General features: G+C 41.1%; 1 protein-coding gene across 9 annotated transcripts; it reads right to left on the bottom strand.

Moving 5' to 3' along the window:
• Positions 1-584: 584 nt before the first annotated feature.
• On the bottom strand, positions 585-24,316 carry trip12 (thyroid hormone receptor interactor 12). Of its 9 annotated transcripts, none has more exons than XM_053422345.1 (42): positions 24,162-24,316; positions 20,994-21,140; positions 20,496-20,621; positions 19,497-20,284; positions 15,125-15,230; positions 14,799-14,935; positions 14,499-14,582; positions 14,220-14,315; positions 13,978-14,129; positions 13,782-13,817; positions 13,586-13,681; positions 13,395-13,487; positions 13,139-13,300; positions 12,754-12,822; positions 12,473-12,638; positions 11,947-12,064; positions 10,688-10,844; positions 10,299-10,452; positions 9,801-10,029; positions 9,591-9,709; positions 9,042-9,249; positions 8,576-8,676; positions 7,595-7,802; positions 7,328-7,469; positions 6,887-7,078; positions 6,529-6,680; positions 6,281-6,438; positions 6,022-6,095; positions 5,683-5,882; positions 5,131-5,258; positions 4,720-4,871; positions 4,449-4,591; positions 4,184-4,340; positions 3,870-3,968; positions 3,671-3,785; positions 3,328-3,482; positions 2,849-3,013; positions 2,241-2,405; positions 2,028-2,141; positions 1,831-1,925; positions 968-1,071; positions 585-859 (listed from the first exon to the last, which is right to left on the bottom strand). In XM_053422345.1, exons 2-42 carry the CDS (start codon positions 21,089-21,091, stop codon positions 663-665), a joined length of 6,210 nt encoding a protein of 2,069 aa, XP_053278320.1. In that variant the 5' UTR covers positions 21,092-21,140; positions 24,162-24,316; the 3' UTR covers positions 585-662. The 9 variants fall into 9 exon arrangements, with proteins under 9 accessions (XP_053278320.1, XP_053278323.1, XP_053278324.1 ...); XM_053422348.1 differs by having other exon boundaries at positions 7,595-7,769; XM_053422349.1 differs by having other exon boundaries at positions 10,299-10,371.
• Between the last annotated feature and the right edge of the window lie 98 nt (positions 24,317-24,414).

Genomic DNA, 24,414 nt, shown 5'->3' with positions numbered 1-24,414 from the left:
AGGGGGGGGGGGGGGGGGGGGGGAAGAGAAGCCGAACCGTAAACGCAACACACAAACTGGGGCAAATATAATACAGAACAAAATGCCAACGGACGAACTGGGGGGGGGGGGGGGGAGACATGAGAACAAAGAGCTATTCTATCAAATGTGTAGAATGAGCAAAGTCTGCAAATTTGTCTGTACAAATGATCTTTGGAGCTAAAGTAAACCTAGCTTGCTCGATGGACCCCACCCACCCACAGCCCTCCCTCCCTCCCCTTCGCCCCCGACACCCAGTGACTTTGTCCACCATTCTGAAGAGGAGACATCCCTTTTTTTTTTTTTTTTTTAAATATCACATAGCAATGCAATTTAAAATGTCACCCAGATGTTTTCATCTTTTTTAACATTACTCAACTACTGATATAAGTTTCGCTCTCTTTTTTAATATTTTAAGTTCTGTGAGTCATGGAACACATTTCCATTTTTGTATTTTTTATATTTTTTTGAGAGACAGGGGCAGCAAATATATATTTAAAGTCTTAAGTTTTCTGCAAGCTGCTTTCTCTAACAAGAAGGCTGTACACGTAGCCTCGATGTATGTGATTACAAAAAAAACTAAGAAGGAAGTAATGATTTCATCAGTCGCTGTAGAAGGCATTTGAATGTGACATGTGGAGAGATCAGGAAAGGTGGAAAGACTGCTGGCCCTCGCGTGCCGCAATCAACAGTTTCTCTCGCATGATCTCTATGCTGGAGTAGTCAGGCAGCTTCAGGTAGTTGACGCAGGTCATGACTGAGGGGAGGAAGTCGTCTGGGTTCTCTGTCGACTCGAAGGTCTTCCTCACGATCGTCAGAGGGGGATTCAGGCTCCGGAAACCTAAGAGACCAGAGCGATACCAAAGTGAGTGAGCAGCATGCTTACTCCACGACATGCATCCACAATTTAAACATCATCCTTAAAACCAGCGCGTGTGAGGAGACTCACCTCCGACAGGCAGTCTGGGGCTTCCTGTAACGAACTGCAGGAAGAGTCTCTGCTGCTCGGCATCGAAGCTGCTCAGCACGTCAAACAGAAACCGAACTGCACGGCTGCAGAAGACAGAGATCAACGATACATCAGATATGGGCTTGGAGAGGTTACCTTTACCTATAATCTGTCGTGTATGAAGTATGAAAGAAGCCTAAAGCCAAATTCTATGGTGTTCTTCACTAAATTATTTGTCAGGTACAGGTTTCGCTGAGGACAAACTTGTAGAAGCAGCTACAGGAACATCAAAAATGGCATCCCTGTGTCAGTAGCCAAATGGCAACGTAACAAATGCTAGGAAAAACAAAGGATATGACGGGCCTACTAAACCGCTGACTTGCTGTTATTTTTCCTTTTGACACAATTTAACAAACTGCAACTGTGTGTATTATATGTAGTTAATAACCTGAACAAAGCATTAAAGAGCATTGAATAAATGTAAGGAGTCATTCCTCTATTTGCTTTATGAGTCAGAACAGCAATGTAATTACCAACTCTGGTCCTTTGTGAATTCACAGCTAATCATCACCACCCACTGACTAGTCAGGGACGTATCATGATATGTGACTAGGTCTGAGCAACAAAACCTCCAGTTAAAATCATGTTGTTATCTAGATTGATGTCAGAGGAATCCAACGGATTCCAAAATCCTTTGTTGCGAAGTAGAACTTTAATTTCTGTATAATCAAGATTCACTGATTGAGTTTCATCGTTAAACTCTCTTGGAATAAAGTGAAAGGAAGCTGGTTCTGTAACTTAGTCAGTATTCACAGGCTGCAGTGCCCTGTTTGCAGTTCCATGTCATTGGGTGACAGCCTCACCTGTCATGTGTGTAGCCATGGTCTGGTCGACAGCACTCCATCAGTGTCTTGACGTCCCACGTCTCTGATTTACTGCCACACAGCAACTGGTCAAGCTACGGCAAGAGAGAACAAATTAGAAATTGAAAAGAGAATAAGAATGCAAGCTTTTATTTGACCGGCAAGAAAAAAGAACAAAAAAAAGGAAAACGTTTTACCTCCTCTGGATAGAAATACTGCAGGTGATGTAAAGGGAAGACTGACTCAAACCCTTCCCTAAACGACTCAAATTGTCTGGACACTCCTTCATTTAGAGTCCAGTACACCACCAACTAGACAGAGACATTTTAAAAAATAAAATATCGTAAGTAAGAACAATAATAACAGTGGCACATTTTTTTTTAGACAGAGTTTGTGCAGGTTTCTCATACCCTGAGGTATTCCTCCAGGTTGTAGATTGTGACTGGGACGTCTTTGCCGCCCTTTTTCAGCTCAATGTTTGGGTATCCTGGGAGGGTGAGGTCCAAACCCAGGTCCTCTACTGAGCAGCCGTTCATGTTCAGGCTTTCTAGCCCCTGCTGCAAGGTCTCCCTCGTCTGACACAAACACACAAACACATGTTAACAGAACCTCTGGCGAAACAGGAGGCAGCCCCTTTTATTGAACCCCGATGAAAATAGTCTGATACAACTGTTTTAGAACAGAGGTCTTCACTTTGGTTCTTTAGAAGAGTAAAAAATACAGAATCAATGTCAACCAGGATTTAAACCAACTTATGAGCTATGCCCTAATTCAGGGGCCTCATCCTTCAGACACTGCATTTGAAGACCAGGGGCAACATTTGGCTGCAGACCATTTTAAGGCTCCTTTCTCGAGCAATGAAGGACCAATCATCAACAACCTATCAAAGGTGACTTGGTCTATGGAGGCCACGCCTTCTTAGACTGAGTAGTCCTTCAAGGGATACGGCCTCTGAATTGGTACACCCTAAACTTAATAAAAGCCCTAGACTTAAAAATTTGAGGACGGTGTTATCTACCTGTGATCGGTCCTGCTCCAGCCTCTTCTTCTGGCGGATGATATCTTCCAGGTGCTGAATGGACTTGGCCACACTGGGGTCAATGTTCACCAGATCATGGGAGCTTACCGACAACTCATTTCGCAGCATCCACTTGTAAAACGGCAGACCCAGGGGCAGGTCCAGCTGGAGAGAGGAGCAGGAGGAAAGTGGTTAATCAAGTCAGTTATAACACATTTTACAACACATGTATATCAAACAGTCAGTAATGTTTAAATGCCCAAATATGTATCAGACATCGACTCAAGCCCCATCACCCATTTGATCAGTGACCAGCGCTTGAAATATAAAAAATTTGTTCAACCATCATTAAGCAGGCACCGTATGCCTGTACTCACTTCAGCATTTATACATGAGAATACGTTTTTAAGGGCAGAAAATCATTCCTTAATGCTTATCCTTGGAAATACAAGTATATTAACCAAGATAGAAGTATTTACCAGTCTGAAGTCCATAATGGCTTTGGCCATTAGCTTTCCTAAGAAACGGAACTTCATTTTGATTTTGGCTATGTGTGCTGGTTTTGTTGTCCTGCCAAAGGGAACCGCAAACAGTCCTCTGGAGCTGAACATATACTTAGTTCCCTCTTGGCTTCCTGTTGGGCAGAGACAAAAGGTACGGACATACTTAGTCAGGTAAACTACAACACACAGTACAACATCTGATTAATATTTACATTAACTGCAAATGTATAAAGATCATGCATTGTCAGGTAAAATAACCAATGTCTGAAAATGAAACAATAACAAAAAAAACATTGGACAAAAAAATGTATCCTGGTACCTTTAGGATTGGCCAGAGTGACCTCTTCGCCCCTCCACAGGCCGAGGTCAGCCCGCTGCAGCTCTTGAGACACCAGAGCGTAGAACTCCAGAGTTGGGCCAAGACCTGTGCCAACCTGAAAGAAGATCAAATAAAACAATTAAATAAAAAAAACGTAATCTCGTCTTAGTATTAGTCAGATATCAGAAGGTAATAGTACCTCGTTCTCATACTGAATCTCCAGCATTGCCCTGGAGCTGCCGAGGTCCTGCATTACAGACTCAGCCTGTTTGAGCAGCTCGTCACGGTTTATCGTCCTCTGAAAACATGAGTCGAGAAAGGAAAGATGTTAAGTTTCAGACATCCCTAAATACAAATGTACAAATAGGTGCCAACATTTCACAACGTGAATTACAAAATGATTAAAAAACTAATTTTAAATTCCATTCATACAGAATGGAAACTCATGAAACACTGAAGACTGAGTCTAACAGGTGGATTCAAATGAAACACTTAAGTTTGGAAACACAGCACCTTTTTCCTGTCCAGACGTGGTGCAACTCTGCTGTCCTGAGAATCTGATTGGTTGATCTCAGGGTTTGTATCCAGTAGGCGCTGCATTGCTCTATCGCGGTCAAAGGCAGTAACATAGAACAACATCTGCCGGGTGTCAAAGGGGAAGAAGAAAGGACTGTAGAGGAAGAGAGTGAGAGAAAAGTGTGTAAATACCAACTTCTATCAAACACATAGTAGCAGCTTGTTTTCTTATTGATCTTTCAGTCATCAGGATGAAATTTACCAGGTCTTTCCAAGCTCGATGAGCCATGTAGGGATATTCCCTGTCATGATGACCAGTGGGTCTTGTAGCTGACGGTTGGCTTTGGCTGTCAGCTTACTGTTAATGAACTCAGTGGTCAGGATGATTTCCTTACACACAGCATTCTGCAAAACAAATGAAAATATTGATGATATTCTCTATATTTTATGTTGTGAAGCTATAACTGATGCTGACTGCAGTGTTATTCCTTTAATCATTGAAACAATATTAAAAAGAATCTTTGGAGACTTACATCAAACAAGTAGAACCAGTGTCTACTGATGGAGTGCAGGACCCTCAGCAGCAGGTTGACCTCTAAAGAGGGGTCATCAAAGGTTATGGTCTCTGGTGGCTCCGGAGTGAGGTATGTCTCTAAGGGATTGATGACGCTGGGACACACACCATCTGGAAGAAATGGGAATCAATGGTTGTAATTAGGAACAGTGTTCAGACTATTGAAAAGCTGGATGATTAAAATGTTTTTATCTGGTCACTCAACTTCTTTTTTAGTTGGACTAGGAACTCCCAACTACAAAACGACTATGCTGAGTTGAACTATTAATATACAACAAAGTCAATTTAAAAAGAAGCAGATGCAGAATGTTTCTCTGATAGATGGCAGTACTTGTATTAGTTTAAGAAACGCTTCACTTCAGATTCTCACCATGCCACAGCTCATCCTGCTTCTTGGCGTTGCGAGGTGAGGTTTTGGTGGGAGCAGTCTGGGCTCGACCCCTCTTTCCACCCACAGCATCTTTGCTGCCATCCTCATCCTCTCTCACAGGCTTATACCTGGAAACGAGACACAACATTTTGTTTCTGGATGCTTCTCCTATCAGGTACAGTTCAGGGTTGACTCACTGTATTTATGTTTTAGAATGTTATAAAAAAGATTTTTAAAGAAAATATTTTGGATTCTTGGATTGGACATGAGGTTTACATGCCTTTTGGACACAGATAATTTGAAAATAATTTACCTTAATGACTGGACTTTGGGTATATACACATTTTAAGGAGTAACTGCATTGTGGTATGTAAAATGTTGCCATTCTGAGAATACAAGAACACCACAGGGTGCATATCACACCCTGTGGGATACAATTTGACAAATACATTTGCATGGACACTACTGGTTAATTACCAAATCCCAAAACATGTTGCCCTTCCGTTTCTAAAGTGACAATGACAGTTGTTAAGACCTTGTCTGCATTTTTACCATATTGTGTGCGTTTTGGTCCAGATGCCAGCTCGCCCAAGGGGGTTGGCTTCATCATCCGTCGACTCCCTTTCTTCTTCTGCCTGAAGACTGTACTGCCGTACAGCTTGGTATACAGTCATGTTATATGGTAACAGGTGGTCACCGATGTAGAACTGTAGTCTGTGACGCACACTGCCAGAATTCAGGAACTGTGCTGCCTGGATACACAAGAGATTACATATTTGTATAAACAGTATTAAAGTGAGATTTGGATTAACTTTAACATACGTATTCACACAGTATCTGTTTACGAATAAAAAGATAACATACATATTTGGCATGAAATGCCTCACATACCAGTGATTCATCGATTTCATCATCTGAACCATCATCATCACTGTCTTCGTCTTCTTCTCTGATTCGGCCATACCCTGTGCAGATGAGATTTTAAATAATCGCAAAGTTAATTCACAAAAGCCTAAAAGAACAATCTGTGGGCATATGGACAATTTGGAATACACAGGTGACTCTAGAAATTTAAATTGTGTCCAGTGTTGTCAGGGGGGACACTGGCAAAGAATCAGCATCAACATTAAAAGCTGTGAGCAACCCTCACCTCTGACAACTAAATATCTCTCGATGGCTTGCACCAGAGCCAGTGGGTCTATCTTCACTGGGCCTCCTTTCCACTGTTTAACATTAGTGCAGTCTGGGTGTCTCTGCAGCTGACACTTCAGCTGATGTGTATTGAAGAACTTCAGTGCCTGAGATCCCCTGGAGAGAGAAATTAATCAGAATGAAACAATGTTAACCAAACAGTGTAAGATTAACTGTTTAGATATACCGTCATGTAAAGCCACAGACCTGCTGCCATTGCCGTTGCCACTGGGGAAGTCATGCACTTTAACAGGGAACTGCTCCATTTGGCTCAGACAGCTGTTCATCTTGTGCACCAGGCCCAGGTAAGCCCCGTTCCCTGTTGGGTCTAGACGACCGACAGGGTCCATTCCTGGAACCTACAAACCACAAGATGAAGAATCAAGGTTAAATTCAACAGGTACAACAGGAGACAGCAAACAAAGAGTCACAAACTGTGTTGATAGTTTCCAGTGTTGTCTGAGTTTCCACCCTCGAAGAACACTGAGTATTAGAAGAGACAGGTCACCTTGTACCATATACAGAATTTTAGAAGCCTGGCAGTCTAAATATTTAAGTTTCTCACCGGACAGCCAGCGAACACATGGAGGAACCTCTTGAGCCGCACGTCACGAGTCAGCAAGTCCCTGTCTGTGTTGGAGGTAAGGTAGACCAAGAGCTGCTTCACCAGCCCACTGTGCTGGATCTCAAATGATGACACATCAGATTCCGATACAATACTGGAGATCTCCGACAGGCACTCCATACCACCGTCCACCTGGGAAATGGGAAAAAACGAGGGAGAAAAATGTCTCAGTGCTGGTATGTTAGTATTTAAACAGTGAATTTTATTTAAAATCAATACACTTTAAGCATCTCTATTTCTCTCAATTTCCAACTGGTTTAAAATGTTTGGGAGGTACCCAGTTTTATCAATTTAAATTTTTTTTTCTTCCATATATAACCTTGAATTTGTTGGTTTATTAGTTCTTAACAGTTCACTACAAATAGTGAGTGTATGTTTTACCTGCAGGTTGAGCTGCTCAGTGGCTGTGCAAAGTCTCTGGAGTACATTCAGTGCTGGGTTGCTGCCATCCACATTTTCAGAGTTGAAGTAGCGCTCAACAAACTTAATCGCCTGTTCTTTGATCCAGGCCTTTATTTTGTCTCTGCAAAAGAATTGAAAATAAAACACATTTCACATTAAATTACAAGCTAAAGTGTGACTTTGAGAATATTATAATATAAGTGGGGGGAAAAGCTAAACTTTCTCCCATACTCGTTATCATAGTACCTGTTATTTGATATTGAGTCCTTTGGAGGGGCCCTTGCCAAGCCACTCACCCCCGCTGTGCGTGAGGGCTCAGAGTTGGCATTATTGGTCTGGGTGCCAAGTTTGCCCCAGGTCTTGGGATTCAGACTAGCCAAGAAGGATGATTTGGGTGACTGAGTACTGGTTGGGCTCTTAGCTGTAAAGAACCCAGGCAGAGTGGGAGGGTTATCTACGGGTTGAGAATATAACCAAGATCACAAAATGTCAGTTCAGGTCACGACCACTCAAATGTGCTTCAAAGAATCACTAACACACCCGCCGATACTGAACAATTAAATCCTGAACTTGCCTCATGAAACTGAACAGATTCTACTGTCAACCTTGTATTAAATGATGTCTTCACTGTAAGGTTACTTATACAATTGAGATGATGATTCTGCACAATAGCTCAGTATTATAAAATATATAAAACATTGATTAAAAAAAATTGTTTAGTCAGCATTGATTTTCAGTTGTTCATGCTTTGAGATGGAATTCGAATAAATTGTGTCCTAATATTGGCCTTGTGAGGAGAAGTCTCATATTTAATGTGAGACTTTTGACACTGAGACTATGTATACAAGTTTCCTTAAACAGTAAGAGCAAAAGATAAGCTTTCTTTTTTTAATTTTCCTCCCTACCAAAAGAATGTAATCATTTGTTATCCTAGTCAAGACTAAGATGGACCACCTGAGATTGTTTAACTCTTCTGAAAAGTTGCGGCTGGACTAAATACTTTCTAAATATTCTGTGCCGATTCGTCAACCAACACTAACATTCATATACATGTGTAAATTCTGGGAATGTGGAGATATTGTGTCTCGGTGTCTGGGACCCATTAAAACCAGACAATTTCTGCGAAGAGTTTCACATCATCATATTTACAGATTCTTTAAACAAAGTATTAGATTAGTTTTTCTCCGTAGTGATAAACATCGCACAAACTGTGACACTTTAACTTACCCTGATTGTCTACTTTGTCATCATCTCTTGGAGGAGAGTATTTGGGTCTCCTCGGCCCTCTTTTAGGGAGTCGTTTCCTCTTTAGGACATCACTTAACCGCCTTTGTGGAGGAGAAAATTATTAATATTATGCAAACGGAGAACAATGAAAATATCTGTGTGCAAATTCATTTAAACAACTGGATAATATACACATTTTAAAATACATTGAGGAAAAGTAGCACATATCCATCACTGAATAAACAATCCAATACTGTCTGAAAAGCTTAGATATGAAGTTTCCAATGCAATTTGTATACAAAATTAGCCAAAACTCTCTTTAGGTCGTTCAGCATTGAACACAAATGCAATTTGTTTTCATGGGCTTAGCTTCCAATGTGACAGTCTTTGGGCCTGTGCTAGTAAAGAATATTTAAAACCCTTCTGTAAATAGCCAAACCAAAGCCACACATGGCCACAGACTCACCCCTGTGGGCTGAGGTCCAGTGAGTCGTCCATGCTGTGCTGGAAGCTGGGCGAGCCTAGGTCTGGAGTTGCATTATTAGCAGATGTGGTAGATGCCGTGCTGATGGTGGTGGTACACAGACTGGCGGTACCACTTGGGCAAGCCTTAGGGGGACTTGTTACTAAAAAGGTCTCAGACTCTGCCAGGTTCTTAACCTGGTGCATTACACCTGGAAGAGAAAGGAGAAAGAGGATTTAGAAACAACCTAAATCCTTAAAGAAATAGCAGAGATCTCTTGCTAGATGTGCAAGAGTCAAGCTTTGTTTGAGGAAGGTGGGTCAATGGTGGGTCAATGTGAAATGCAGACGATGAAGAAGGCACTAGTAAGGTAACGAAAGGGAAACACTGGCAGCAATGCATTTTATTTATCAAGTCAGAATGTTTCTAAACTGCATTTAATAATTTGGCTCATGTACTGTTGAGCTTCAGATGGTGATGAAATGATTGGCTTTTGGTTATGGGGTTCTTCAGTAAAAAAAAGAAAAAAAGAAGGGGGATTTGTTTATTTACCTTCCCTTCTGAAAAAGACACTGAAGACATCAGGTAGCTTCTGCATGAGGATCTCAGCCATCTGCAGAGAACCCACTACAATCTTCAGATCCTGGCTGGACAGCATGGAGGCAATGTGACTGTAGAAAATAAAACAGAAAACATACAGGTCAATTTACTTTCACTCAAGGAGTAGGACTTTAAAAGTAGCTCACAGTACGGCACTGTTACCTGGACACAGCATGGTTCCTCAGCACATCCTTCAACAGCTCTGCATCAGCAAAGAAGATGATCCTGAGGATGGCTCTAAGGCACTTGTGTCTGACAGCAGGGCCAGCCGACGAGCTGTACACCTCATACAAGACCCCAAACAGAGTTTTGATAAAGCACTTTGCCAGTTCAGGGTCCTCCTTCATCAACTGGGCTCGTGCGTCTTCTCGACGAACCTCCTGGTGGCCCCCTGAAGATAGAATGGTGAACAAGTCAGTTTGCTTTTCTTTCACATATCAGGTGCAGAATTCACACAACACAACTGGATAAGACACAGCAAAAGCAAGACTAGAGCTTGATGCTGCCTGCTCAAACTCCATTCACTTGCACTCATTGTATGCATGCAAAAGCTACCTAAATACCCATTCAAAATTACCAAGATTATTTCCTCTAGAAATGTGATAAACTGCAGAAGCCACCTTATAACAAATATCGGTCATTTACAGTGACCTGAATTACCTGTGTTGGGGTTGGCGAGAGGATTTGGTTTCCTCTGTATTCCACGTGCTGTTCCTGTGTCTTCATTTATCTGCTGCATAGAGTTGAAGTCAATTGTGTACACACGGCCAAGAGTTGACAAACTAATCTCATCCTCCCCGTTCTGGTGCGCTGTCTATAGGAGCAGATAATAACCGAATACACCCGACATCAGTAACATATAGATCAACTCCACAAAAGTGTGTGTAAAACTGTGACAGTGTAATTTAATGCAGTATTTTAATGATTAAATCTACTAATAAGGCCCTAAATCAGTCATGCAGAAGGCACAACATATTTGAACAAATCTTTTCTGTAATGTGATATCATCGCAATTTTTTTTGGAGAGTTTGCATGTGAAGCATTTATACCTCAATGATTCGGCTATCAATGCGGTTGTAAGGGTGCCACAGTCCTCGGTCATCCCTCCACTGCCAGATCGCGCCTTCGGTAGTCTGGGCACTACCCTTCTTCAGCATTAAGTCAACGGCAAAGATGCCTTCTCTCGGCAGGCAGGGCATCAGCTCACTGTAAAAAAGAAGAGGTTTCAGAAAGTGGCGAAATTCTGATTAACTTGAATTAGGTGAAATACTTTTTCTTTAAATACCTTTTCTGAAATTAAATGATGTGCTGTTTTCTTTATCGACTTTTTGTGGAATTACTAAGACGGTGTAGCTAGTTTGTTGATTAATCAATTTATAAAAATTTGAGAACCAACCTTTGCATGACACTGCTAAAGATACTACAGGGTTCATACACATTTTGACCAATGGATTTCCATGACTTTTCAATAACTTTAAAACCAAATTTCCAAGACCCAACATTTTGTAAATCTCGGTGCATACGCGAAAAAGGGACAAACTAACAATGAGAATTCCAAGGCATACAGGATACCTTAAATGACAAACCCAAGTATGCCTGCTTATATTTTGAGCGCATTTCTTTAAAAGCATATGAATGATATAAAACTCAGCGTAAATGAACGACATGAAAATATGAATATAACAAATTTCCATGAGTTTTCCAAAACTTTTGGGATTTTATTTTTTTGCATGACTTTTCGAGGCCTGGAAAAACACATTTTAAAATTCCATGACTTTTCCAGGTTTTTCATTTAATTAGTAGTTTTTAAAAACAGAGTTTACTAGGTGCTTTGATAACAAAGCAAAAAAAAGTTAATAAAAACTTCAACACGTAAAAGCGGTAAAATGACAATCAAAATAAGTGAAGTAAAATAAAAGGTGAAAAGAAAACGATAAAGCATCACATGAAAGCAAATCTATAAACATGGGTTTTAAGAAGTGATTTAAAAAAAGTCACTGACTGATCAAATAACCACCTGCCACGGATTAATTAATGTCAATTGACCACTGTGGCCAACAACTGTATCTGTGTTTTTCTAGGTCTGGGAGAAGCATCTGTAACATGAGTTAGCATCAGGTAATCAAGCTTTTAAAAACAGTCTTCGAATTGAGCCTACTTGTAATTGCTGTGGTCAACCAATTGTGAATGTGGCAGAGCACATTTGATAGAATTCCTGTAAATTGGGCAAAGGACAATGTTTGGGGAAAAAATGGTGCAGAAATTACGCCACACGATACCGAACAGGAGGCAGGCAGACAGATGTTACCATATGAGTGAGGTCAGTTCGTAGAGCTCCTGTGGGCTCCGAGGTACCAGCTCAATCTGTTCCTGGCAGCTGCCATTTGACGCACCACACAAGAGGAAACGTAGAGTCTCTGCTATGTCTGTTCAGAAAAGTAAACAAGGATAGTTCTGCTATTAGTTGCCTGTTGGATGTTTAACACAGAACATGCCTACACTTCTACTACTACTACTACTACTATCTGTTTTGAGTGCCGTTAAAGTGAATTTCAGAGGCGGACAATGACAAACAAGTTGATGTGAACAAAATAATTTGATCTCCATGGCAATTACTCATGTTGACAATAATTTGTGGAGAATCAAAGCATATATACACACAAATACACAAGATTCATATACACATTTTATATTCACATAAATACCTTTCTGATTCAAAGTCTACATCTACTACCAACTATCACAGAACAACAACACGCTGTATAGATTACATGGAGTATAACAGTGATGGACAGGGGGAGAAGTAAGTGTGTACAAGTGTGAGGGTTACTCACTCTGCTTCATAAGCTGGACTGCAAGGCAGGGGCAGTTAGAGCACATTAGAGAGAACATGCGCACAACCATGATGAACATCCCCGAGCTGAGCACAGGAGGGGTCACAACCAGAAGCTGCTGAATGTTGGTCAACAGGTCCCGTGACGCCACCTCCTGCAGCAGGTTCTGTTGATTTGAACACATCCATTCACATTAGCCGGAAGTTTGGATATCAAAAGGCAAAGATAAAACACAAAACATTGTGTTAAGTCTTAAAAAAATAAAGAATTGAGTGTCAAACCTCTTCATGTTGAAAGTTGTCCACCAGTCTTGCGAAACAGAGACAAGTGCTTTCGACGGATTTCTTATCCTGAAAGATAGTTATAAGAATAAAAACATTATTAATAAAATAAAAAAATTCTACGCCTATTTCTACATCTTTAACCTGCTGCTATGCAAATATGTCAATGGGCTCTACAAACTCAGCCAATAAATAGTACCGCGGAGGGAAAAGGTATGAGTAATATAAAACTGAGCACTGAGCAAGCTAATGTGACTAGTATACACGTTTTTGACATCAACTTGAATTAAACCAGGTCTTTCTCCTAATTGATGAAATGTAGGCCACTAGGTATCATTTGCATTGCATTTTGAATTTCATTGTCCTACTACATGGGAAAATGTACCTGGTGTGTGAGTCTCTGTGTCAACAGTGGCAGAGAATCAGCTACAAAGTGGAACTCGTCTGGAGTAATGCTCTGGCAGCAGTTGGCTGCAATGGCCAGGGCATTCCTCTGAGCATTGATGCTAAAGAACTCTAAGTAAAGCAGGCAGTCAGCGAGCCCACCCTGTGAGGGATGAAATAAGAGCATTATTGTGGTCTGCAATTTTGGCTAAAAGAGAGAGGGCGACTAAAGGTTGTGATAGTTAGAATGCACTTACAGCCTGCAAAATGGCTTTGCTGTGTCGCCTTGACAACATTTCCAAGGCAGTCAGTGCCTGCTCTGCTACGTCAATGAATTGGATCACCTGAAGCTGGGTACAATAAGATGGAATAAGGCATTAACATATCAAGAGGCCACCACTGTGAAATAACATGCGAGTAGGGACAGGGAGGGAGTGCATGGTCTTACCTTCTCCAGGAAGACAGGAATAGCATCGACCACCACAGCAGAGGATCGAGGCAATGCCTCCATCATATATGTGAGTGCACGAGAGGCATGATTCATCTGTGTACAAAGATCAAAGTTAGGCTCAATCCCATTGGCCTTACAACACTGAATCAACCAAAAGATAACGTGTACAGCAGCAGAAGTTCATCATACTCACAATATCAAAGTTATGCTCCATTTGTAACAGTGTAATCTGCAAAAGAAAGTAGAAACATGGAATCAGATTGGTGGTAAATCAAATACAAGCAACATGAAAGCTACTTTACTGGCAAATTAAAGTCCAGCTGGGGCATGGCTTCAAAGCACACAGGAAAGGATGAAAAATGCCAACAGTCAAAATGAATAAAACTTACCAAGGCGGGCACCACACTCTTAACAGGGAATCCACCAAGTGTCTCTTCATTACCCATCACCAGCAGCTGGCACATCTCAATAGCGGCTTGGAGCTGCTGAGACTCATCACCTGTGGCCTGCAGGCCCTGCAGTAACTGCTGAGCCTTGGAGCCTGTAAAGAGAGGGAAGAATTTATCAACACCTATTTGGGGTTTACCAAACATAAAGAACACTGATGTAAGTGACAGGAGTTTACACTCACTGGCTCCACTGCCTATGGTCCTGTGAAACAGCTGTGACATGCGGGGTCCCAAGGGCCCAAAAAGATGTGGGGGGAGTCCCCTGGCTTCCAGTAGGGCTGTAAGGACGAAGACAGCAAGGCTTAGAGAGCAATTACAAGTAGGGTAAATTCGAAGACGGTTTTTAAAAGCTTGATTACCTGATGCTATACATTAAAAAAATCAGGTGTATGGGTAAATGTGTATTTTGTATTTATTTTGCCAAGGACTGAACTGTAAATCTGAGGGGGCATCGAACATACCTTGAAGTCTTCCCATTTCTGAATCATCAGACTCACTCTCTCCAGAGGTCGTCATGCCCACTGCTCCAGCAACTGAGCTTGAAGCTAGAAACAATATATAAATAAAATTCTCTGTTAAATAGTTAATAAAGAGAACAAAATAATTGCTGTAGATTTTACTAAGAAAAAGCTTAAAATCACATTGAAGGTTTTTTGGGGGTTTGAAGGTGTAATCCTGAAAAATTTAATGAAAAATTCTTGATCATCCAATAGTTAAACATCTCATAGCAAAAATACTTGAAAAGGTGTTATGATGGATACCTGAAGCCCCTTGTGATGCCTCATCAGTGCGAGCGGCTGAGGAGTTGGCCCCATCTTGGTTGTTGTCAGAGTCGGCCATTTTCTCCTGCCGGCGAGCGTCGGCTGCTCCGCGCTTGCCTAGGCCTGAGCCCCGCCGACTAAGGTAAGAGTTACAATCAGTAATGGAATAATCACCAAACTGCATTCTGTCACCAACAGTGATTCCCCTGGTTGATGCCCTTGTAGATTTGGTCATTTGTGGTCAGGAATCAAAGGATGCATGAAGATTTAAGGCATCCGTATTTACACAACAGTCCAGCCTGTCTAGTTAGCACGGGGATTTTTACCTGGTGCTGGCACAGGAGCCCGTGGTCTTCTGGCGTGTGCTCCGCCGAAAGCTGGGGAGCTCTGCTGGAGGAGACTCGCTGCGCTTCTTAGTGGATTTCCTCAAACCTGCAATGAAAAAGTACCAACACAGGTATTTGACTGAAATGCATTGTCAAAACATTACTAATCGGAACCAGTCGGAAAAAGCAGTCATCTGGCAATCATATCTAATAGCTTCAGAGCGAGGGTTTGTGTCTGTCCTTGTCCCGTTAGATCTTAGTGCAGCATTTGACACTTTTGATTATCAAATTATATTACAGAGACTAGAACAGCTAATTGGCATTCCAGGATCCACCCTAAACTGGTTTAAATCCTATTTTTCCGATCAATTCCCATTTGTGCAAATTAATGAGTCATCTGTGCACACCAAAGTTAACCACAGTGTTCCACAGGGTTCTGTGCTTGGCCCAACAGTGTAATCAATTAACTAAACTTCAAGCATGTTTCAAGGACATAACCTCGATTACCCTAAATTTTCTCTTATTAAACTCAGCTAAAACAGAGGTTATAATACTTGGCCCTAAACACCTTAGAGATACATTATCTAACTACATTAGATGACATTGCCCTTGCTTTCAATGAAACAGTCAGAATTTGGGAGTCATCTTCGACCACGATTTGTCCTTTGATTCTAACTTAAAACAAATTTCTAGGACTGTCTTCTTTCACTAACGTAACATCTCTAAAATCATAAAATGTCTTGTCTCAAAAAGATGCAGAAAAACTAGTCCATGCCTACATGCAGACTGGATTATTGTATTCCTTATTATCAGGTTACAGCAGTAGGTCTTTAAAGGCTTCCGGTTATATCTGAAATTCTCCTCCTCACCTAAAAGGCCCTCAATACTATGGCACCATTATAACTTAAAGAGCTCATAGTACCATATCACCCCCCCCCCCTAGAGATCTGCCTCTCAGAATTCCGACTTGCTTGTTGTCCCTATAGTCTCTAAATGTAGAGTATGAACCAGAGCTTTCAGCTATCAAGCTCCTCTCCCATGGAATCATCTCCCAGTTTCAGTTCGGGAGGCAGACATCCTCTCTACATTTAAGAGTAGGCTTAAAACCTTCCTTTATGATAAAGCTTATAGTGAGAGCTGGTCCAGTTCTGTCTTGGACAATAATTCCTCAATTAATTTACCTTCCATTATGCTACAAACTGTTTATTGTAACCACTGTTGTAAATACTTATCCACAACAATTTTCACCTTGTTTTTAGGTTGAATTATCAGATACCAACATTCTTATAAAACAAACAATGTGTAAGAAATGGCAAACAGTAAAATCCATACTCCTAGCAAATAGGGGGTAGCATACTTTAAAATCACATCATAAGAAACAAGAATATGAACTTATTGCATATCTAACCTCAGCGTGGGACTGAGCCAAACCTCCATAGATTGGAGGAGAATGTTTTGCCATACAAGTACACAATCTGTTTATGTGAGAAGTAGGTTGTTTTCTTAAGATTCTATAAGAAGGAAAAAGATGATTTCACACTCAGTCTATCCAGTCAGAGAGACGGAATAGATGGAATGGTGACAGGAGAAGAGGTTGTGTCATGAGAGGTGGAGGAACATGCGTGAAAGCAGATTCATAAATATTTAAGCTGGCGGAGAGAGGAATGAGTGAGTGGGTAGATAACTGAAACACATGTTTACAGTCACTACTCACTGTTACTACTTCTTCATCCTCTCGTGACTGTGGGCAAACTGTAACAAACTATTACATTGACTCACTGTTGCCTCTTGAGGTACAACCTGGTACTACGAAACGGGATCGGCTGTGGCAAGCTAGTTAGCATGCTAACTTCAACAGATATGTCACACAATAGATATCTTTGACAGTGTTGATGATCAAAGTCAAGTTTAATTTGAATATTTTAAACTAAAATACTTCTAGTAACATAACTCAATATCATGACTATTATTCAAAGGTCTGTGATCAATAAAGCTATTAAAAACAGGTGGACTCCAATTGTTACTGTTAAATACAGTAGAGTCTCCAATGTTGCCCGTTTAGAGCCCTGTTCGACTGACTAGAAAGGTATTAATAGCTACTAAACCGAGGCCGTATGACAGAACAACCCTCAAGCTGGATCTATGAATAAACATTTAAAAAGATTAAGACCAAATGAATTAAAGATTTCTATGTGGTTCATTTGTCCAGCCCTTTGTGTCTCACCTAGTATTGAATTACAAATGGTCAAATAGAGAGCCCTCACGCATATTTCTCAGTTTCCGTATAAAATTAAGCTATCTAAAGCCAATGCAATCATAATCTTTCCCTATTGTTGAAACTGCAATAACATTACCAATTTAACAATCAAAACAGCACTGTGTTATGGAAAGCTATACAAAAATCTATGGTACAAATACAGAAATATATACAATGTTGCTGTATTTTTACCATCGGGTAAGTACTCACCATTACAGCTGAAAGTAACAGAATATGTGCATTCAAATTTAACAAAGTCCAACAATTTTAAGATATTCCAAGGGAGATGAAGTACTTTTCTCTTGACAGAAACAGCTTCTGAGCCCTTCCCTGCCCTCAAACATACCCAAAGTCAGCTGGTGGGCCAACACACCAAAGCCAACTTAGGAGGGGTCACTGCTGTTGGGCCCAAGGCCCATGGCAAAGAGCCCACCTCAGTTTATATCCTTTCACCTACCAAGAACAGCCTGACCCCTCGCTGACCTGACGGTTTAGCCCTACTTCCCCTTGCACACCAAAATTCATCTGAAATATAGATCTGACCTTTTGGTTCCTGCACATTTTCTACTCTACAACACGGAATATAGAACAAAGCTCAATACTTCTGCAGCACTGGCTGCAGCATTTCTTATTGGCAGTTGTCAGGTACCAGAGTGTCCTTTGGTCAAAATAGGTCTCATTGTTTGTCTTCTGTTGGCTTATTTGGAATTTTTAATATTAATATACAGTAGATAAGTTTGCTTTGTATTGTGAAATGTTATTCTGCAGAAAATATTGTTTTACTGAATAAAATGTAGTATGCAGCCAAATGTTTTTGGTATTGGTGCTTTTGGGGTGTATGTATGTATGCATGTATGTATGTATGTATGTATGTATGTATGTATGTATGTATGTATGTATGTATATATACATACATACATACATACACAAAAATGTGTTGACTACAATAACTTAATATTGTAGCCAACAATTGCCAATAGTACGTTAATATGCTATATTTAGAAGCATTGAATGGTGTGTCAGCCAGAGAGCAGTGACAAAGCTGTAAGTTCTGCACATGAAAATGTTGAAATTAAAAATCAGACAATGTAACATTATTCATAGTATCAGACTCAAAAAACTGTATTGTCTGGCTAAATGAGTATCACTTTTCTCTACTGCCAATTATAGAAAAAGATAACTGCCCCCATTAATGCTGACAATAACAACCGAAGGCAATACTAACTTGACGACCTTTCAGCACAATCTTTAAACATCTGAATACATAATACCAACACGCTACCTAAATACCACAAAAAAAAAAAAAAAAACTCTTGAATTAAGGGTCTGACACAACACTTTATGCACTGTCAGTCAAAAGTTTAAAATAGAGCCCTACATGTCTACTAGTACCAGTGGTACATTTGTTGGTACATTTGTTTCACACTGACAATTGGGTAGCCAGCAGTATTTATGTATTTAGCTACTCTCAAGTATCAGGCTACATTTACTTCAGTCTGAAATATGAGCCCGTTCACCAGCAGAGAATTCCACACTCACCACATGTGAACTAGATATACTAGTAAAAACACACCAACTGTATTAATACTCAATACATGGAAATCATGAGTTACACAGATATCGGCATAAGGCTTTGTGAAATCTTACCCCTGGGTGTAAATTGAGTATTTGTACAAATTTCTGTCAAAGGTTAAGCATCTATATGTAGCTTTTGCTTGGTGGTGTGTGTTGTGTGTGTGTTGTAATGTTTCTCAACTGGGCAGCAACTGATGCTGCGACACTGCTCAGATCACAGGTCCTGTGACATCTAATCCCAAAGATGTAACCTTAAACTGAGCACATGAGAATAATGTGCTGATCCTCAACAGGCAAATCTTTGCCCAGTCTGAACCCCTCTGTCCTTTCATGAAATAAGAAAAAAAACATTACAGCAAATACTCTTCAAAAATAAACTTCTTCCCACCATAACCATGTCAATAATACAAGAGGGGTGATTAAACCAAATTTGTAAACACCATGAGATAATTCCAACATAAAACTGTATAATGCTAAGATGCAAACCAAATTAGTGTTTTTTTTACCATGAACAGAGGGAATACATTTAATGTGACTCACTTGCTAGTTTAGCTTGTAATCCTGATGGCCCAGGTTTGGATGTCTCAGTTTTGGAAGATCCGGGCAAGGACAGTTTGGGTTTTGGCAGGTTTACTTTGGGGTTGAAGCGTGCTGCCCACTCAAATTTAGAAGAGCTGGCAGATTTGGCCTGCTCCTTGTCACGGGTACTGCGGCGTGGGGAGGGGCTTGAGGCCGAGCGAGAGCGACGTGCCTTGGTCTGATCTTTTCCCTGTTTGACTCTGGCGCCCTGAGTGGTGGCGCTGTTGGTGCCTGTGGTTGATGAAGAGGAAGAAGTGGAAGCAGAGGAGGAGGAGTCTGTCACGTTGCTACACCCAGCTTTGGCTGAGGCGGCTGATTTAGACGCCAGCTTGGTGGGTTTTGCAGTTCTGCCCTCCGTACGATTGGGGAGGGACCCAGCGGTGCTACTTAGACCGGGGAGAGAGTCCACTTTCTTCCGTTTCGGGATTGGTGAGGCCCCAGTGGGCCCGCTCTTCTTGCTCTGACCTCGACCTGACGATGCAGGTGGTTCTGAGGCGATTGATCTTTTCTTAGACTTTGCTGGGCCTTTCTTGGTCTCTGAGGTATTGTCTCTGGGTGGTGGGAGCGATTTGGATTTCTTGGCAGGGGTCGGTCCAAATGTAATAATTTGGTCAGGAGCTTCACTTCTCTTTAGACCTCGGGTGCCTTCACTCTTTGACTGGTGGCCTGGTCTGTCTTGTTCAGAGGTCCCTGCAGCCTCTGGGTCGTCTTGCAACACAAATGAAGCCACGGACAGAGTAAGACCGCTTCTGCCAGGGAGCAAGAGGGATAACAAAACGCCATCTTAGAAAATTTCTGAAACCATGCAAAGGGATGAATTACAATGCCACAACCATTGTACTCATTCAGATTTAGAACAAAACCCAAACATGTAAAGTAAGAACTTTTCGTTATTGGATAAAGGACAAACCCTAAATACACACGCACACACATTAAGCACCAAGTAGAGAGGAGGGGTACCTTCTTGAGTTCTGCCCTCTGGACTGGCCAGTGGCTGTGCTGGCTGTGGCTTTGGAAGCCTTAGAATTAAGTCTTCTACTTTCAGGTGGGGAATTTGCTTTATTTTTTACTTGCTCTGACTGCAACCTGTAAGGTTGGAAATTAAAGAACAATTGACATTGCAGGTTTCTGTTGAGAAGCCACATACAAGATATTGATCAATCCCCAAATAAATTTGATTAACTGTGCTTGCTGATACTGATCTTCAACACCTTTGGAGTAGCATTAAAGGCTGTTACAAAGGAGTTTGACCATGATCAAATTACACAAGCTTCCACTTTCATCGGAGGCCAAAACTACAATTGTGGGTTACGATTAAATTTCAGATTACTACATACAGACACTGTTCATGCCACCCACGACTTAATTACAAACACCTCTATTAAATAGCCCTCTTTAAAGGCTCTATTCAGGAAAACCCCAACGATGAAAACTGCATTTTCCCATCAGTAGACTCACCTTCCCGCAACTGTGTGGTCTTGTGGCTGGGCCGCAGCAGTGTTCCTCTTTGAACGGCGCAGTGACCCCCCTGGATTGGAATTAGGCCGGTTGGACATTGGCACCTCTCTCCTGAAGGGACATACCCTTTCTAGATACTACCATTCACTGCAATCAAAGACAGAAAGAAACCACTTGAGATTACTTGAAAACAAATTATGGTGTATCTGTACCCAACTGGTTCCGTTTTGAACAGGTAGCTGTGCAGTAGATGAGAGCTGAGAGCTATGCACCAACGATCTTAAGTTAAACAAAAAACTAATTTGAGATGATCAGGCACAAAATGTTTCATCAACGTCCCTGTGATTGCACTACTCAAGATACAAACCTGAAATCAACAGCCATCCTATTGATGACATTATCATTTGTGTTGTGGTAGAAATAAATCTACAAATGGTAAAATTGTTCTATGAACTGTGTGTTAAATAGATTTATATGATGAAAAAGATTTCAAAGAGGCAGCAATCTGCTTCCTTCCGTGGAAAGATAATAGGAACCCAACTAGATTTATGTCCAAAGCACCCTTACAATTTCCCCAGTCTGTAAAACAGAATGAAAAACTGAAACTAAATTAAATATAAACCTTTACCTAGCTTTTGCCAACCAACTATATCAGATTATAATATAATTGTTTACAAGACAGTTTTTCAAACAACTGTCAGTAACCATCATTCACAATAATTGTGATCATGATAATCATCCATGATTAGGATCATGACTGTGATTAATCACAATGATCTTCATCAAAGTGTCACTTTACCTAAATGAATTCAAAAATCTGAGTCCTCAGATAAATAAATTATAATTGTTAATAATGAACTAGGTCACAGGCAGATGTAAATAGACCTGCCATAGAAAAGGCTGCAAGTCAAACAAACCTCCCCCCAAAACAAGGGATGATCTTTCAAAGCATCAGACTGTGATTGAAATAACAGCTGATAATCCTTAAAATGGTCAGAATATTCCATAACATTTAGATACCATATACCAAGACTCTGTTGTTGTGTAGCTTACAGTAATAATTTCCGATTTGAATGAAAACATGTTTAACACATGAAGTATATTTTATATGTAATTATCATGAGCCATTGACACGAGGGTACTGATAACAGGAGTGATTGATATGAATGAATATACACACAGAGCAGCCTGATTTTATCAATTGATACACAGAGACTACTGAATCCAGATCGAAATGCTTTCTGCCATCTTGAATAGGAAGGTTATAAATGAATCAATTTAGTTGAGGTTTAAATCATGATATCATTGATCTTAAAAATACGCCACACTAGGTAAGCTCACAGGGCCTTTTAAGGCCTGCGCTGACAGTGCGTCCTAGTCTTTGTTTATTCGTCCATTATGACAACTGGTGCACCACACTGGCACAGTACATGATGGAGTTTAGCTCCTCAAATGTTCGGCAGCTTGAAACAATCGCCGCTACAAAGTTTCGTCCACACCATTAATAAGTGTCCAGTTTTAATACTCATGATTTACAGAGGCCTGTGTTACTGACGTAGTTGTCTACCACCGCCGTCTAACGTTAGCATGTTTAGCCACTCGTATCCTAGCTAGTCCCATACACTTTGACAGCAGCTCAGTCACAAGCCCATCTTAAAAAACACACACAATAAAATCAACCAATGTTAACACTACATACCGAATATAAGGAAAGGAAACGCTATAGTGTTGGTAATAACATACCACAGACACGTTAAAGTTACGTTTGTTAGCGTAGCAGCGGCTCCATGGAAATGCGTAGTTGGCGTACCGGTGTGTCAGCCTATTTAGCTCCCGAACTAAACGCAGCACCAAAAACCAACAGCTATATTGTCTGTTGTATGAAACGCCGATTTTTTTTTTACAGACTGGTCACGACCAGGCCCTTAAATGTTGACTACGTGAGATAAGCTTCACATCCGACAATGGCAGCATCGGCCGGTCCGTCTATCGACAGCCGTGTAATGTTACATAGCTAGCAAGCTACCAATAAACCATCGTACGCTAACTTTGTATTCGCTCTGCCATGACACACTGCTGTCTGGCAGTCTATCAAGTTTAAATGAAAAAAAATGTGCATGACTCGCTCGTAAGCTAGCCAACCATCACTGCTTCACTGGACGGTCGAATCAGAAATGATACAGTAGTAAAGTCGACAAGTAACGAGGCAGATCAAATATCTCTCCCTTATGAACTGTCAACGCGAGTACACAAGTAGAGCTAACTGAGGTTAGCTGGCTGTTTGGGTCAGTAATGTTTTCTAAGCTGAACTAAGGCCAATGTCTGCCTCACTCTAGCGCTTGCTAGCAATTAGGATAACGCAAACCACGCAGGAGACAAGTTAACTTCTAACAAGTAGCGTGTCAACAAAGCACATATTTCCAATTAGAAGCTCGGATGAAGAGACAAAGTTACGTCGGGTATTATTCTTAGCTCCCAGAATGACAAGTATCGAAGCTAATTATTAGCGAGCTAACGCTAGCTTAGCTGAATAAGAGCGAACGTCTCTTCAATGACCAGTCACTCGCCAACAGTAAGAGGACAAAAATAAACACTCGCCTGTTCGGTGAACACGTTCAGTGACCGGTTAATATAACGCTATGTATCCATCCGGGTGAAAAAATCCCTGCCATTATCAATAGCGAATTAGCTACTGCGGGACAGTCACGTAGCTGACGTTTAGCGTTGTCAAATCAAACAAGAGCCTAACAGCTACTGCCAGCTAACCTTGGCATGCAAAGTAATTAATATTAGCAAGCCCTACACTCGCTGTGTGCCGCTCTGCCACCTCCACGGGACGGTGGTGGGTTTTCTTTAACACACTACAAACTGGTTCAAACTCACGAATTTAGTCTTGTGAGAACAATTATTGTCAAATTCTGCTCGCATTGCCAAGTTGTCTAGCTAGCAGCTAGCACGCTAGCGCTAGCTAGCGAAAAGAAATGGCCTCTGATACCTTTTAGACACACACACAAAAAAACAGGAAAGCAGGAACGGGAATCGAGATATTTTCGCAACACTGAGCCGTAAATCCTCCGATGTATTTCGACACTGAATCTCCTCGAAGGTCCGACAGACCGTTAGCTGACATGTCACGGAACAATTCTACCTTTTGTATGCTGTTGTTACCTATTTGTTCCAGTGTTGTAGTTGTAACAGACAGTGCACCAGCTCCTCTTTTCTCTCTCTGTCCCTGTTACTTTCACATCAGCTGAGGGGCCCACAACCGCAGTATACATCCGCGTGATTCATCCGCTCGAGGACTACTTGTCTCGGATTTCAAGCTTTTCGGCATCCGCATGTTTCCATGCAGCGACAAAACACTGTGTGTGTTGTAACATCCCATAAATCCACAAACTCCTCGGACACAAAGATGAAGATT

Source organism: Pleuronectes platessa, chromosome 5 (assembly GCF_947347685.1).
Source record: "Pleuronectes platessa chromosome 5, fPlePla1.1, whole genome shotgun sequence".
NCBI classification, from domain to species: domain Eukaryota; kingdom Metazoa; phylum Chordata; class Actinopteri; order Pleuronectiformes; family Pleuronectidae; genus Pleuronectes; species Pleuronectes platessa.
Note: the sequence above shows the minus strand (reverse complement) of the source record. Positions and strands in the feature narration are given on the sequence as shown.

Bases quoted from the DNA above. Each gene is read 5' to 3' on its own strand.
- trip12 (XM_053422345.1), bottom strand. From the start codon at position 21,091: ATGTCCAACCGGCCTAATTCCAATCCAGGGGGGTCACTGCGCCGTTCA. The intron at 14,936-15,124 runs GTAAAAATCCCC...CTCTTACCTTAG, and splicing joins GGCTCCTGTGCCAGCACCAG to TCGGCGGGGCTCAGGCCTAG. The intron at 7,470-7,594 runs GTACTATGATAA...ATTCTTTTGCAG, and splicing joins GACTCAATATCAAATAACAG to AGACAAAATAAAGGCCTGGA.